At 51.0% G+C, this 15,937-nt stretch overlaps 1 protein-coding gene and 1 pseudogene across 1 annotated transcript in view; one reads left to right on the top strand and one right to left on the bottom strand.

Moving 5' to 3' along the window:
- Window positions 1–15,937, bottom strand: part of LOC133777375 (serine/arginine-rich splicing factor 3-like) — a 391,636-nt pseudogene that overhangs the window by 306,015 nt on the left and 69,684 nt on the right.
- The window catches only part of LOC133747017 (uncharacterized), a 37,272-nt gene continuing 23,027 nt past the window's right edge, over window positions 1,693–15,937 (top strand). The window contains exons 1-4 of the mRNA XM_062175165.1: window positions 1,693–2,088; window positions 2,785–3,030; window positions 3,161–3,349; window positions 4,808–5,376. Of these exons, the coding sequence (XP_062031149.1) occupies window positions 1,693–2,088; window positions 2,785–3,030; window positions 3,161–3,349; window positions 4,808–5,376 (1,400 nt within the window). The remainder of the gene's footprint in view (window positions 2,089–2,784; window positions 3,031–3,160; window positions 3,350–4,807; window positions 5,377–15,937) is intronic.

The raw sequence follows: 15,937 nt of genomic DNA, 5'->3' as shown, positions 1-15,937 counted from the left end.
TCCCCAGAGCCTCACAGCCCCTCCCCAGACCCCAGGTCACTCCCCAGAGCTCCGCAACACCTCCCCAGAGGCCTCCGCCACGTCCCAGAACCCATAGCCCCTCCCCGGAGCCCCCCACCCCTCCCCGGAGCCCCGTGGCCCCTCTTCAGAGCCCCACGCCCCTCCCCAGAGCCCAGCGAGGCCCTCCTCAGAGACCTCCAACTCCTCCCCATAGCCCCCCTACACTCCCCAGAGCACCACAACCCCCTCCCCAAAACCTGTGGCCCCTTCCCCAGCTCCCTGGTCCCTTCCCAGAGCTGCTGGTCCCCTCCCCACAGCCCTTGGCCCCCACCCCAGAGCCCCATGGCCCCCTGCCCAGAGCCACCCCGCCCCTCCCCAGAGCCCTGCGGCCCCCTCCCCAGTGCCCCCTGGCCCTCTCCACAGCCCCCTTACCCCATGCCAGTGCCCTCAGCCCCTTCCCAGGCGCCCCTGTCCCTTCCCAGAGCCCGCGGCACCCTATTCAGATCCCCTGGCCCCATCCCCAGAGCCCCTCGGCCCCCTCCCCAGATCCCCCCTCCCCTCCCCTCCCCAGAGCCCCGCGACCCCTCCCCAGAGCCCTGTGGTCCCTCCCCAGAGGCCCGCGGACCCCTCCCCAGAAGCCCGCGGCCCCCTCCCCAGAGCCCCATGGCCGCTCCCCAGTGCCCCACGCCCCTCCCCAGAGCCCCACAAGCCCCTCCCCAGAACCTGCGGCCCCTTCCGCAGCACCCCCATCCCGTCCCAAAGCCCGCAGCCCACTCCCCAGAGCCCAGCTACCCCCCAGATTTCACAACCTCCCCCAGAGCCCTGGGGGCCCCTACCCAGAGACCCCACAACCCCTCCACAGAGCGCCCCTGTCCCCCTCCACAGAGCCCTGCGACCCCTCCTCAGAGCCCCCTGTCCCACCCCAGAATACCTGGCCCCACTTCAGAGACCCATGCCCCTCCCCAGAGCCCCGCAGGGTCCTCCTCAGAGACCCTCAACTCCTCCCCACAACCCCCTCCCCAGAGCCCCGCGGACACTCCCCACAGCCCCCCCCCCAGCACCCCTGACCACTCCCCAGGGCCCTTGGCCCCTCCACAGAGCGCCCCCGCTCCCTCCCCAATACCCCCAAACACTCCACAGAACCCCCACCGCCCCTCTCCAGAGTCCTGTGGCCCCCTCCCCAGAGCCCCAAGCTCCTCCCCAGAGCCCTGCGGCCCCCTCCCCAGAGCCCCTCGGCCCCTCCACAGTGCCCACAGCAACCTCCCCAGGGCCCACGGCCCCACCTCAGAGCCCCCCGCCAATCCCGAGACCCCTGTGGTCCCTCCCCTGAGCCCCTGTCCCCTTCCCAGAGCCCCGCGGCCCCCCTCCCCGGAGCCCCTCGATCCCTCCACAGGGCCCACAGCAACCTCCCCAGGGCCCACGGCACCACCTCAGAGCCCCCCGCCAATCCCGAGACCCCTATGGTCCCTCCCCTGAGCCCCTGGCCCCTTCCCGGAGCCACCCCGCACCCCCCCAGAGCCCACGGCCCCCTCCCCGAGCCCCGCGGCCCCCATCCCCAGAGCTCCGAGCCCCCCACCCGGAGCCCATGGCGCCTCTCCGGAGCACCCCCGCCCCTCCCCAGCGCCCACGGCCCCCTCCCCAGAGCCCCGCGGCCCCCTCCCCAGAGCGCCCCTGACCACTCCCTAGAGCCCCATGGACCCTCCACAGAGCGCCCCCGCTCCCTCCCCAGTGCCCCTGGCCACGCCCCAGAGCCCCATGCCCTTCCCCAGAGCCCTGAAACCCCCTCCTTCGAGCCCGCAGCCCTTCCCCAGCGACCAGGGCACCGTCCCCAGAGACCACGGACCACTCCTCAGAGCCCCACTCCACACCCCAGAGCCCCGCGACCCCTCCGCAGATCCCTGCGCCCCCCACCCAGAGTCCACAACCTCCCCCAGAGCCCGAGCACCCTCCTCAGAGCCCCACGGCCCCTCCCCAGAGCCCCATGCTCCCCCGCTCAGAGTCCACAACCTCCCCCAGAGCCCCACGGGCCCCTCACCAGAGACCCCCAACCCCTCCCCAGAACGCCCCTGGCCCGCTCCCCAGAGCCCCGTGGGCCCTCCCCACAGCCCTGAAGCCCCTCCCCAGAGTGCCCCTGGCCCCTCCCCAGAGCCTCACAGCCCCTCCCCAGAGCCCAGGCCACTCTCCAGCGCCCAAAGATGACTCAGCAGAGCCCCCTCCCCGGAGCCCCTAACCCCTCTCTGGAGCCCCGCGGCCCCTCTTCAAGCCCCACGCCCCCTCCCTAGAGCCCCACAACCCCCTCCGCAGAAACCACGGCCCCATACACAGTGTTCCAGTCCCCTGCCCAGAGCCCCCGCCTCTCTCCAGAGCCCCTGGCCCCCTACCAGAGCCCCCAGCCCCCTCCCGAGAGCCCCCCATCCCTCCCCAGAGCCCTGTGGCCCCTCCCCAGAGGCCCGCAGGCCCCTCCCCAGAGCCCCGCGGCTCCCTCCCTGGTGCCCCGCGGCCCCCTCCCTAGAGCCCCCCGCCCCCCCCCCCCAGAGTCCACAACCTCCCACAAAGCTCAGCGGACCCCTCCCTAGAGACCCCCAACCCCTCCCCAGAGCACCCCTGGCTTGCTCCCCAGATTCCAAGGCCCCTCCCCAGAACCCGGGCCACACCCCAGCGCCCCTGTTCCTCCCCAGAGCCCCAGCTCCTCCCCAGAGCCCCGCGGCCCCCTCCCCAGAGCTCCCCTGACCACTCGCCAGAGCCCCATGGCCCCTCCACAGAGCACCCCCGCTCCCTCCCCAGTGTCCCAGGACACTCCACAGAGCCCCCACCGCCCCTCTCCAGAGCCCTGTGGCCCCATCCCCAGAGCCCGCGGTCACCTCCTCAGAGTCTCCCGCCCCTCCCCAGAGCCCCTTGTCCCCTCTTCAGAGCCCCAAGCCCCGCCCCACAGCCCTGCGGCCCCTCTCCAGTGCCCTGCGGCCCTTCCCCAGAGCCCCTGCCACTCCCCAGAACACTGGCCCCTCCCCAGAGCCCCGTGACCCCTTCCCAGTACCTGGTGACCTCATCCCAGAGCCCTAGGACCCCTCCCCAGAGCCCTGCAGGTCCCTCCTCAGAGTCCCGCGGCCCCCTCCCCAGAGCGCCCCTGACCACTCCTTAGAGCCCCATTGCCCCTCCACAGACCACCCACGTTCCCTCCCCAAAGCCCCCCGCCCCTCCCCAGAGCCCAGTGACCAATCTCCAGAGGCCCACGCTCCCACCCCAGCGCCTCAAGCCCCCATCCCAGAGCTCCGCGACACCTCCCCAGATCCCCGAGTCCACCAGAGTCCACAACCTCCCCCAGAGCCCCGCACACCCTCCCCAGAGCCATGTAGGCCCTCCCCAGAGCCCCGCGGCCCCTCCCCAGAGCCCCGTGCTCCCCCTCCCAGAGTCCACAACCTCACCCAGAGCCCCGTGGGCCCCTCACCAGAGACCCCCAACCCCTCCCCGAGCGCCCCTGGCCCCCTCCCCCTCCCCAGAGTGCCCCTGGCCCCCCCCAGGAGCCACGAGACCCCTCCCCAGAGCCCCCCGCCACACCCCAGCGCCTATGGCCTCCTCCGCGGAGCACCCCGCCATGCCCCGGAGCCACGTGGCCCCTCTTCAGAGCCCCACGCACCTCCCTAGACCCCAGCGGTGCCCTCCTCAGAGACCCCCAACTCCTCCCCATAGCCCCCCTACCCTCCCCAGAGCCCCACAACCCCTGGCCCCATACCCAGTGTGCCACAGTTCCCTGCCCAGAGCCCCCGCCCCTCTCCAGAGCCCCATGGCCCCTCCACAGAGCGACCCTGCTCCCTCCCAGTGCTCCCGGCCACTCCGCAGAACCCCCCCCCCGCCTCTCCCCAGAGCCCCCTCCCTCCCCAGAGCCCTGCAGCCCCTCTTCAGAGCCCCAAGCCCCTCCCCAGAGCCCTGCAGCCCCTCTTCAGAGCCCCAAGCCCCTCCCCACAGCCCTGAGGCCCCTCCACAGAGCCCTGCGGTCCTTCCCCAGAGCACCCAGTCACTCCCCAGAATTAAAGCCACTCCCCAGAGCCCTGGGACACCTCCACAGAGCCTCCTGCCTCTCCCCAGCGCCCATGACCCCCTCCCCGGAGCTCCCCTCCAAGCCCCGGAGCCACGTGGCCCTTTCACAGCCCCACGCCCCTCCCCAGAGCCCCGCGCGGTCCCCACCTCAGAGACCTCCACCTCCTCCCCATAGCCCCCCTCCCCTCCCCAGAGCCCCACAACTCCCTCCCCAGAGCCTGGTGCCCCTCCACAGGGCATGGGGATCCTGCCTCAGTGGCCCCAGCCCCTCCCCAGTGTCTGCAGCCCCCTTGCCATAGCCCGCGGCCCCCTCCTCAGAGCCCCCTGCCCCTCCCCAGTATCCCCGGCCCCTCTTCAGAGCCCCATGCCCCTCCCCAGAGCCCCGCGGGCCCCTCCTCAGAGACCCCCAACTCCTCCCCATAGCCCCCTTCCCTCCCCAGAGCCCCACAACCCCCTCCCCAGAACCCCTGGCCCCATACCCCAGTGCCCCAGTCCCCTGTCCAGAGCCCCTGCCCCTCTCCAGAGCCTCTGGCCCCCTCCCCAGAGCCCCCGGCAGCCTTCCGAGAGAGCCCCCATCCCTCCCCAGAGCCCCGCGGCCCCCTCCCTGGAGCCCTTCGGCCCCTCCCTGGAATCTCTCGGCCCCTCCCCAGCGCCCATGGCCCCTCCCCAGCGCCCCGCGCCCCCCCCCCAGAGTCCTGAACCTCCCCCAGAGCCCCGCAGGCCCCTCCCCAGCGCCCATGGCCCCTCCCCAGCGCCCCGCGCCCCCCCCCAGAGTCCTGAACCTCCCCCAGAGCCCCGCAGGCCCCACCCCAGAGATCCCCAACCCCTCCCAGAGCCCCCCCGCCACTCCCCAGCCCCCGAGGCCCCCTCCCCGGAGCCTGCGCTCCCTCCCCAGGGCATGGGGATCCTGCCTCAGAGTTCCCTGCCTCTCCCCAGTTTCTGTGGCCCCCTTGCTATAGCCTGCGGCCCCCTTCTCAGAGCACCCCGCCCCTCCCCAGAGTCCCTGTCCCCTCTTCAGAGCCCCCCGCCCCTCCCCAGAGCCCCGCGGGCCCCTCCTCAGAGACCCCCAACCCCCTCCCCAGAGCCCCCACCCCTCCCCACCGCCTGTGGCCCCCTCCTCCAAGCCCTGCGCCTCGCCGGAGCGGGGACCCCCGGATCCCCGAGGCCCGCGGGGGAGGCCCGGGCCGGGCGCGGCCGCCCTGACCCCGACCCGCTGCCCCGCGCAGCTGCGTCGTCAGCAGCCTGGAGTCCTGGTTCCCGAGGACTACGGAATCTTGTACCTGAAGGGCACAGGATGCCGGCCTCGGGGCTCATGACGCGCTACCAGGTGACAGACAGGAGGTGAGGGCGCGGGCGCGGGCGTGGGTGCGAGCGCGGGCGCGGGCAGGGACACGCGGTGCTCCGCGCTTGGTCCGCCGGCCCCTCAGCTGCCCTTGGCTTGTGGACGCGGCCCCGGCGCCGCCCCTGCCGCGCTAAAATGTTTCTGGCCACTGCCTGCCACACCTGCTTTCTGTTCATCTCTGCCTCCTCAGTGTCTAGCAGGTGGAGACATGGGAGCTGGAAAATCTTCCGGGTCTGTTCTCTCCTGAGTTTTTTTGTTTGGCTGTCAGTTGTTAGCATGGAGACTTGGTCACCAACAGAAAATTCCCTTTTATGAAAATGTTAGCGTGTAACTAAATGGTTTATGCATTTTAGGATTTTCTGTCAGTTTTATAATTTTTTTGAAGAACGAATGATCTGTTTAATCATGGGGAACTATTGTTTCATAACTAAACTTTGAAATATATATTTTGAGAACTTATATTTATACTTAATATATATTATATTGGCATTGATTAGCATATTAAGTTTCTTTAGTAAAAGTATTTTTATTCTACCCAATCTGATTTCTGTTCATCTCTGCCTCCTCAATTTCTATAAATGTATAAATTTATATATATATATATATAACTTATATATAAATGTATAATTGTATAAATTTTTATAAATGTATAAATTTTTAAGAAAAAACCTGTGTTCTATTTCATTTATTCTTCTTAGTAATTACATTGATAGCATTATTATGCAAATTAGGAATCAAAATGAAATGAAACAACTAGTGGAACAGGAAATTGCGATAGTGAAAAAAAAACCTCAATGAAATGAAGAACTCAATAGATCAAATGGCAAACACATTAGAGAGCCTTAAAAACAGAATGGATGAAGCAGAGGAGAGAATATCGGAATTAGAAGACAGAGAACAGGAAAGGAAACAGTCAAATCAAAGAAAAGAAGAAGAAATCAGAAATCTAAAAAATACTGTCAGGAATCTACAGGATACTATTAAAAAACCCAACATTCGGGTTCTAGGAGTTCCTGAAGGCATGGAAAGGGAGAAAGGATTAGAAGGCCTTTTTAGTGAGATACTAGCAGAAAATTTCCCAAGTTTGGAGAAGGACAGAGACATCCTAGTACAGGAAGCTCAGAGAACCCCTAATAAACATGATCAAAAGAGATCCTCACCACGACACGTCGTAATCAAACTCACCACAGTGAAACACAAAGAAAAGATCCTAAAATGTGCAAGAGAGAAACGCCAGATTACTCTCAGAGGATCTCCAATTAGACTTACAGCTGATTTCTCATCAGAAACCCTACAAGCCAGGAGAGAATGGCGAGATATAGCCCAGGTACTAAGAGAGAAAAACTGCCAGCCCAGAATATTATATCCTGCAAAGCTCTCATTTGTGAATGAAGGTGAAATTAAGACCTTTCACAGCAAACAGAAATTGAAAGAATTTGTCGCCACTCGTCCAGCCCTGCAAAAGATGCTTAAAGACGTGTTACATACAGAAACACAGAAACACGGTCACCAATATGAAAGAAGGTAAAGGAAGGAAACCTCAGAGCAAAAGATCACAGGAATCTCAAACCAGATATTAGAAAATATCTTTGGCAAATGGCAGGGCAAAGTTACTCCTTCTCAATAGTCACATTGAATGTTAATGGCTTGAATTGTCCAGTTAAAAGACACCGATTGGCTGATTGGATTAAGGAACAAAACCCATCCTTTTGCTGCTTACAAGAAACCCATCTATCCAACAATGATCCATACAAGCTGAGAGTGAAAGGCTGGAAAAAGATATACCACGCCAACAGAAATGAAAAGAGAGCGGGCGTAGCCATCTTAATATCGGACAACATAAACTTTACCACAAAAACTGTTAGGAGAGACAAAGAGGGGCACTATATAATGATTAAGGGATCCATTCAACAAGAAGATATAACGATTATCAACGTATATGCACCTAATTACAGGGCACCAGCTTATTTAAAAGACTTGTTAAGGGACTTAAAGGGAGACTTAGACCCCAATACAATAGTACTGGGGGACTTCAATACTCCACTCTCAGAGATAGACAGATCAACAGGACAGAAGATCAACAAGGAGACAGTAGATTTAAATGACACTATAGCCCAAATGGATCTAACAGACATCTACAGAACATTTCATCCTACATCTAAGGATTTACATTCTTCTCAGCAGTACATGGAACCCTCTCTAGGATTGACCACATACTAGGCCATAAAGCAAGTCTCAGCAAATTCAAAAGAATTAGAATCATACCATGCAGCTTCTCAGACCACAAAGGAATGAAATTGGAAATTGGCAACTCAGGAATCCCTAGAGCACGTGTAAACACATGGAGATTGAACAATATGCTCCTGAATGAACAACGGGTCATAGAAGAAATTAAAAGAGAAATCAAAAATTTTCTGGAAGTAAATGAGGATAACAGCACAACATACCAAAACCTATGGGATACAACAAAAGCAGTGTTAAGAGGAAAGTTTATATCAATAGGTGCCTACATCAAGAAATTGGAAAGGCACCAAATAGATGAGCTTTCAAGTCATCTCAAGGATCTAGAAAATCTGCAGCAAACCAAACCCAAACCCAGTAGGAGAAGAGAAATAATTAAAATCAGAGAAGAAATCAACAGGATTGAATCCAAAAAAACATTACAAAAAATCAGCCAAACGAGGAGCTGGTTTTTTGAAAAAATAAACAAAATTGACACCCCATTGGCCCAACTAACTAAAAAAAGAAGAGAAAAGACCCAAATCAATAGGATCAGAGATGAAATGGGAAACGTAACAACAGACGCCTCAGAAATAAAAAGAATCATCAGAAATTACTACAAGGACTTGTATGCCAGCAAACAGGGAAATCTATCAGAAATGGACAGATTCTTGGACACATACAACCTCCCTAAATTGAGCCAGGAAGACATAGAAAACCTAAACAGACCAATAACTGACACAGAAATTGAAACAGTAATAAAGGCCCTCCCAACAAAGAAAAGCCCAGGGCCAGATGGATTCACTGCTGAGTTCTACCAGACATTTAGAGAAGAACTAACTCCAATTCTTCTCAAACTATTCAGAGCAATCGAAAAAGAGGGAATCCTCCCAAATTCCTTCTATGAAGCCACCATCACCTTAATTCCTAAGCCAGAAAGAGACGCAACATTGAAAGAGAATTACAGACCAATATCCCTGATGAACATAGATGCAAAAATCCTCAATAAAATTCTGGCCAATAGAATGCAACAACACATCAGAAAGATCATCCACCCAGACCAAGTGGGATTCATCCCCGGTATGCAGGGATGGTTCAACATTCGCAAAACAATCAACGTAATACACTACATTAACAGACTGCAGAAGAAAAACCATATGATTCTCTCAATAGACGCAGAGAAAGCATTTGATAAAATACAACACCCTTTCATGATGAAAACTCTAAGCAAACTGGGTATGGAAGGAACATTCCTTAATACAATCAAAGCAATATATGAAAAGCCCACAGCCAACATCCAATTGAATGGGGAAAAGTTGGAAGCATTTCCACTGAGATCTGGTACCAGACAGGGATGCCCTCTCTCACCACTGCTATTCAATATAGTTCTGGAAGTTTTGGCCAGAGCTATTAGGCAAGAAAAAGAAATTAAAGGGATACAAATCGGGAAGGACGAACTCAAACTATCCCTCTTTGCAGATGATATGATTCTTTATTTAGGGGACCCAAAGAACTCTACTAAGAGACTGCTGGAACTCATCGAAGAGTTTGGCAAAGTAGCAGGATATAAAATCAATGCACAAAAATCAACAGCCTTTGTATACACAGGCAATGCCACGGCTGAGGAAGAACTCCTAAGATCAATCCCATTCGCAATAGCTACAAAAACAATCAAATACCTTGGAATAAACTTAACCAAGGACGTTAAAGATCTCTACGATGAAAACTACAAAACCTTAAAGAAAGAAATAGAAGAGGATACCAAAAAATGGAGAAATCTTCCATGCTCATGGATTGGAAGAATCAATATCATCAAAATGTCTATCCTCCCAAAAGCAATTTATACATTCAATGCAATACCCATCAAGATCCCGAAGACCTTCTTCTCAGATATAGAAAAAATGATGCTGAAATTCATATGGAGACACAGAAGACCTCGAATAGCCAAAGCAATCCTGTACAACAAAAACAAAGCTGGAGGAATCACAATACCTGATTTTAGGACATACTACAGGGCAGTTGTTATCAAAACAGCATGGTACTGGTACAGAAACAGATGGATAGACCAATGGAACAGAATAGAAACACCAGAAATCAATCCAAACACCTACAGCCAACTTATATTTGACCAAAGATCCAAATCTAATCCCTGGAATAAGGACAGTCTATTCAATAAATGGTGCTGGGAAAATTGGATTTCCACATGCAGAAGCTTGAAGCAAGACCCATACCTATCACCTTACACAAAAATTCACTCAACATGGATTAAAGACTTAAATCTATGACCTGAAACCCTCAAATTATTAGAGAGCATTGGAGAAACCCTGCAAGATATAGGCACAGGCAAAGACTTCCTGGAAAATACTCCAACAGCACAGGCAGTCAAAACCAAAATTAACATTTGGGATTGCATCAAATTGAGAAGTTTCTGTACTTCAAAAGAAACAGTCAGGAAAGTGAAGAGGCAACCAACAGAATGGGAAAAAATATTCGCAAACTATACTACAGATAAAGGATTGATAACCAGAATCTACAAAGAAATCAAGAAAATCCACAACAACAAAACAAACAACCCACTTAAGAAATGGGCCAAGGACCTCAATAGACATTTTTCGAAAGAGGAAACCCAAATGGCCAACAGACACATGAAAAAATGTTCAAGATCACTAGCAATCAGAGAAATGCAAATCAAAACCACAATGAGGTTCCATCTCACCCCGGTGAGAATAGCTCACATTCAGAAATCTACCAACAACAGATGCTGGAGAGGATGTGGGGAAAAAGGGACACTAACCCACTGTTGGTGGGAATGCAAACTGGTTAAGCCACTATGGAAGTCTGTCTGGAGATTCCTCAGAAACCTGAACATAACCCTACCATACAACCCAGCCATCCCACTCCTTGGAATTTACCCAAAGGAATTTAATTTGACAAATAAAAAAGCCATCTGCACATTAATGTTTATTGCAGCTCAATTCACAATAGCTAAGACCTGGAACCAACCCAAATGCCCATCAACAGTAGACTGGATAAAGAAATTATGGGACATGTACTCCATAGAATACTATACAGCAGTAAGAAACAATGAAACCCAGTCATTTGCAACAAGATGGAGCAACCTGGAAAACATCATGCTGAGTGAATTAAGCCAGTCCCAAAGAGATGAGCGCCAAAGAGGAAACCTGTTAAGTGAAATGGACACTATAAGCAACAATGAACTGATCAGCTCCTGTCCTGACTTTAGATGTACAATGTAATACTTTATCCTTTTTAGTATTTGTTGTTGTTGTTGTTGTTCTAGTACTATTGGTTGAACTCAGTAATTAACACACAATTATTCTCAGGTGTTTAAATTTTAACTGAAAGTGATCCCTGTTAAATCTAAGAGTGGAAAAAGAGAGGGAGGAGATGAACAATTTGGAACATGCTCAATCGGACTGGCCGCAAATGGTGGAGTTAGAAATGTGCAGGGGATTCCAACACAATTCCATCAAGATGGCATGTACCAATGCCATCGCACTAGTCCAAGTGATCAATTTCAGCTCACAATTGATAGCTCTGATAGGTCTAAGAGTCAAAGAGATCACACAAACAAGACAAGTGTCTGCTAATACTAACTGATAGAATCAAAAAGGGAGAGAAAGATCCAACATGGGAAGTGGGATACACAGCAGACTCATAGGATGGCAGATGTCCTAAACAACACTCCGGCCTCAGAATCAGCCTCAAGGCATTCAGATCTGGCTGAAGAGCCCATGAGAGTATAGCAGGCATGGAAAGCCAAGATATCATGGGAAAAAAAAAAAAAGACCTAAATGAATGATCTCTGTGAGTGAGATCCCAGTGGAAAGAACGGGGCCATCAAAGAAGGAGATACCCTTCTCCGAAGGGAGGAGAGAACCTCCACTTTGACTATGACCCTATCGGAATAAGACCAAAGTCAGCGAACTCTAAAGGCTTCCATAGCCCTGGCAACTCATGACTAGAGCCTAGGGAGATTACTGACGCCATGAACAGGAGTGTCAAATTGTTAAGTCAGCAACAGGAGTCACTGTGTACTTACACCCCATGCGGGATCTGTCCCTAATGTGTCGTCTAAAGCCAAGTGATGCTATGACTGGTACTGAAACAGTATTTTTATACTTTGCGTTTCTGTGTGGGCGCAGGACTGATGAGGTCTTTGCTAATTATATACTGAAGTGATCTTCTGTATATAAAGAGAATTGGAAATGAAAAAAAAAAAAAACAACCTGTGTTAAAATGGAAATGGCATAGAAAAATTAATTATTTTGAAAAAAAAAATTATGTAGGATCTCTGTCTTTAATGTGCTGTACATTCCTATTTAATGCTATAATTAGTAATCCAATGGTAGTTTTTTCACTCGATGTTGCTATATGGGCAAAATGTTGAAACCTTTACCTAATATATACTAAATTGATCTACTGTATACAAAGAGAATTGAAAATGAATATTTACATGAATGGAAGGGGAAAGGGAGCGGGAGGGGGGAGGGTTGCGGGCGGGAGGGGGGAAGCCATTGTAACCCACAAGCTATACTTTGGAAATTTATATTCATTAAATAAAAGTTTAATAAAAAAAAATAAAAAAAATAAAAATAAATAAATAAATAAAAAAATAAAAAATAAAAATAAAATAAAAATAAAAAAAAAAAGAAAAAACCTGTGTTCTATTTCATTTATTCTTCTTAGTAATTACATTGATAGCATTATTATGCAAATTAGGAGTGCTGTTGGTTTAAAGTGTGGCTTCAAGATGAGTATTTTTCCTAAAAGAAGTACAAGAAGATAATTTAGGAAGGGGGCAAGGGGACATTTTATTGTTGGCTAATAGACTGCAGAGAACTGTTACACAAGCTGTTTAACTGAAACGTTGCTTTGCAATCTCCATTATTTTACTGTGTTTTTAAAATTTTTTCCAGGAGATTCTAATAAAAGTGGAAGAAGAACCAAGTTCTGCTTTGGACTCTGAGAGACTTTTAATTCTTGTAGGTAGGTAGTAAATACAGAAATATATAATATTACAGGATAATGTATAAGATCCAGTATCTTAGAGGAGTCTAATCTTAGAATAGCAAGGGATTAGGACTTGTGCTTTTAAAATGTGATGATATTTAAATAGTACTGATATGTGATTATCTGCAGAAATAATGAGTATCAGAAAATGTAATAACCCAAATTCTTGTGAATGAGCTTACATCAGATATCTGTTGTTCTCCTTTCCTACAGTACACTAATTAGAACAAATGTATATGTAGTGTTAACCTTTATTATAATTTGTTTTTTGTTTTTCCCATATATATTTTACAGTAGTAAAGGACTTCTTTCGGAGTACCTAAGAAAGGTTAAAATGCAAATGTGATTGAATTAAGAGCTGTTTGTTAATGCCCTTTTAGGGCTCTTCAGCCAATAGGGCGGATACAGCTCAAACAGGAAAGGATTCAGTTGGCAGGCCAACACTGCTGCTAAATGGTTTTATAGTATTTAAAGTGTTGAAATTAATATTTTTCTACCCAGTAGGCAGTAGCTCTTATAATGTAGTAACTTAATTGTGAATTTGGCACTTGGGTTAAGTGTAGAATTCATAGACGCACAGTGCTGGTGTATATTTTCTTATTAATATTAATAGACAAAACCTAGAAAAATGTAGCAGTGTCACATTAAAATAGCCACATAATTATTAGTAAAATTTGCTTCAGAAGATGAAAATTATTGTTCTGTTGCCATTATAGCTCTTTTAAACTAACTAGTAACTGTTATTTGAAAAAACATAAATTTTCCAATGTTCAGAAGTCCTTTTGTGTAACAACTCTTTATTTAAACTGCCTCAGAAATCCTAACCTTTCCTCATAATGAGACAGCTCAGGCCTTAAGCCTACCACTGACATACTAGAGCTGATGTCCAGGGTAACAAGTTAATTTCTCATCTGTAAAAAGGGCTTTATGTTGTCTGATCTGCTTCCTTCCCACAACTTTTAAATACTGGGGTAAAACACGTAAAACAAAGCCTCTTGAAAATCTAAATGCAGAGCATGTTCCGCGGCTCACTAGTTTAATCCTCTGCCTGTGGCGCTGGCACCCTGGGTTCTAGTCCCTGTTGGGGTGCCAATTCTGTCCTGGTTGCTCCTCTTCCAGTCCAGCTCTCTGCTGTGGCCTGGGAAGACAGTGGAGGATGGCCTGAGTGCTTGGGCCCTGCACCTACATGGGAGACCAGGAGGAAGCACCTGGCTTCTGGCTTCAGATTGGCACAGCGCACCAGCCGTGGTGGCCATTGTGGGGGGTGAACCAACGGAAGGAAGACCTTTCTCTCTCTCTCTCTCTCTCTCTCTCTCTCTCTAACTGTCTAACTCTTCCTGTCCAAAAAAAAAAAAAAAAGAAAAGAATTATTTCTTTTTATTTGTTTTGGCTCTGATCTTTTTTTTAAAGATTGGTTTGTTTGAGAAGCTGGTGTTGTGGCATAGCTGGTAAAATGACTACCTGCAATGCCAGCATCCTGTATAGGCATCAGTTCAAGTTCTGGCTGCCCCACTTCCCATCTAGCTCCCTAATGCACCTGGGAGAGCATTGCAAGGAGTCCAAAGTGCTTGGACCCCAGAATCCATGTGGAAGACCCAGAAGAAAATCCTGGCTCCTGACTTCGGTCTGGCCCAACCTTAGTCCTTTATGTTCGGTTTCGGGAGTGAACCAGCAGATGAAAGATATCTCTTCTGTCTCTTCCTCCTCTGTGTCTAACTCTGCTGTTCAAATAAATGAAACTAATAAAAAAAAATTAAAAAGTGATTGATTTATTTGAAAGGCAGAGTGACAGAAGGAGGGAAGTGGGGGAGGGAGAGAGAGCTTTCACTTGCTGGTTTCATAAATGGCCACAAACATCCAGGTCTGGGTCAGGCCAAAGTCAGGAGCCAAGAACTCCATCCTGGTTTTACACATGGGTGGCAGAGCTCAAGTACTTGAGTCATCATCTGCTTCTTCCAAGGTGCATTAGCATAGAGCTAGATTAAAAGTAGAATAACTGGGGCTAGTGCTGTTAGCCTAGTGTGGCTAAGCCTCTGCCTGTGGCACTGGCATCTCATGTGGTTGCGGGTTTGTATCCAGGCTGCTCCTCTTCCAATCCAGCTTTCTGCTATGGGCCTAATAAAGCAGTAGAAGATGGCCTAAGTGCTTGGACCCAATGTATGTGGTGTGGGAGACCCAGAAGAAACTCTGGATCCTGGCTTCAGAACAGCCTGGCACTGGCCAATTGTGGCCATTTGGGAGTGTGCCAGGGAGGCTGAGCACACCACACTTTGGTGTGGTTTGGACTCCCATCAGGCTCATCTACTTGGTGCTGTTATGCTGCCAGAAGGGGATGGGGGATTTTTGCCAGCTTTCTCTTTCCCTTTGCCAGACCTGAAGTTTTCAATGCTCACTTGTAAAGAAATAAGGATTGGAGGGTTAAAATTAGCACTCAGAATTAGTCATCTGCACATTCATATGAGCTTTCTGCTTCTAGGTTTAACCCTTTGGGGGGCAGTGCCCAGTGGATGGAAGTTAAATGAACCACAGAAAGGAACTCAGTGTGAGGGTCTAGTGACTTTGGATAGCCATGCACTAGGGGGAATGCACTCGTCAAACTTGCCTCTAGACTTTGGGGTGGGGTCTTCCCCCCCAACATAATTTCTCCTTTTAACAACAGTCAATCCATCTTTTATTGTCATTATTTGCTTAATTATTTCTGTCTCATGGGCCTATACTATTTACTTACAGGGCTCTATCCAGTGTGTCACCTCTGTAGTTTCTGGCTCAAGAGATATGAGTTGTGGGGATAAATGAACTCCAGATGACTGTTCACCCCTGCTGAGCTCTGCTGAGAATTGCCAGCTGGCTCTGCCCCCTGACATAGTGTGAGAGGACCCCATTGCCAGGGTTGAGCACTGGACTGGCACCTCCTGGCTCACTGACCAAGTGGAAGTAGTGCCGAGCAACAGAGGATGAATTCAGGGACGGGGCATAACACAGAGTCTTAAACTCTGGGCTTTTCACCTCCTAGCTATGTAGTTCTGGAGAAATCACTCTGTGTTAGCCCTGTGACAGTATAAAATGAGAGCTGGCAAATATTCATTGCCATACCTTACAAGAATAGGAAACAGTAACAGGCTTTTTTTTAAAGATGTATTTGAAAGCATGACACACAGGAAGAGACAAAGAGATATAGATCTTCTTTCTGGCTGGATTAATCTACAAATAGCCATGATGGTCAATCACTGACCCATGCTGAAGTCAGGAGCCAGGAAACTTAATCTTGGTCTCCCACATGGGTGGCAGTAGGCCAAGTCCTTGGGG

This window comes from Lepus europaeus, chromosome 18, assembly GCF_033115175.1.
Source record: "Lepus europaeus isolate LE1 chromosome 18, mLepTim1.pri, whole genome shotgun sequence".
Taxonomy (NCBI): Eukaryota; Metazoa; Chordata; class Mammalia; order Lagomorpha; family Leporidae; genus Lepus; species Lepus europaeus.
Note: the sequence above shows the minus strand (reverse complement) of the source record. Positions and strands in the feature narration are given on the sequence as shown.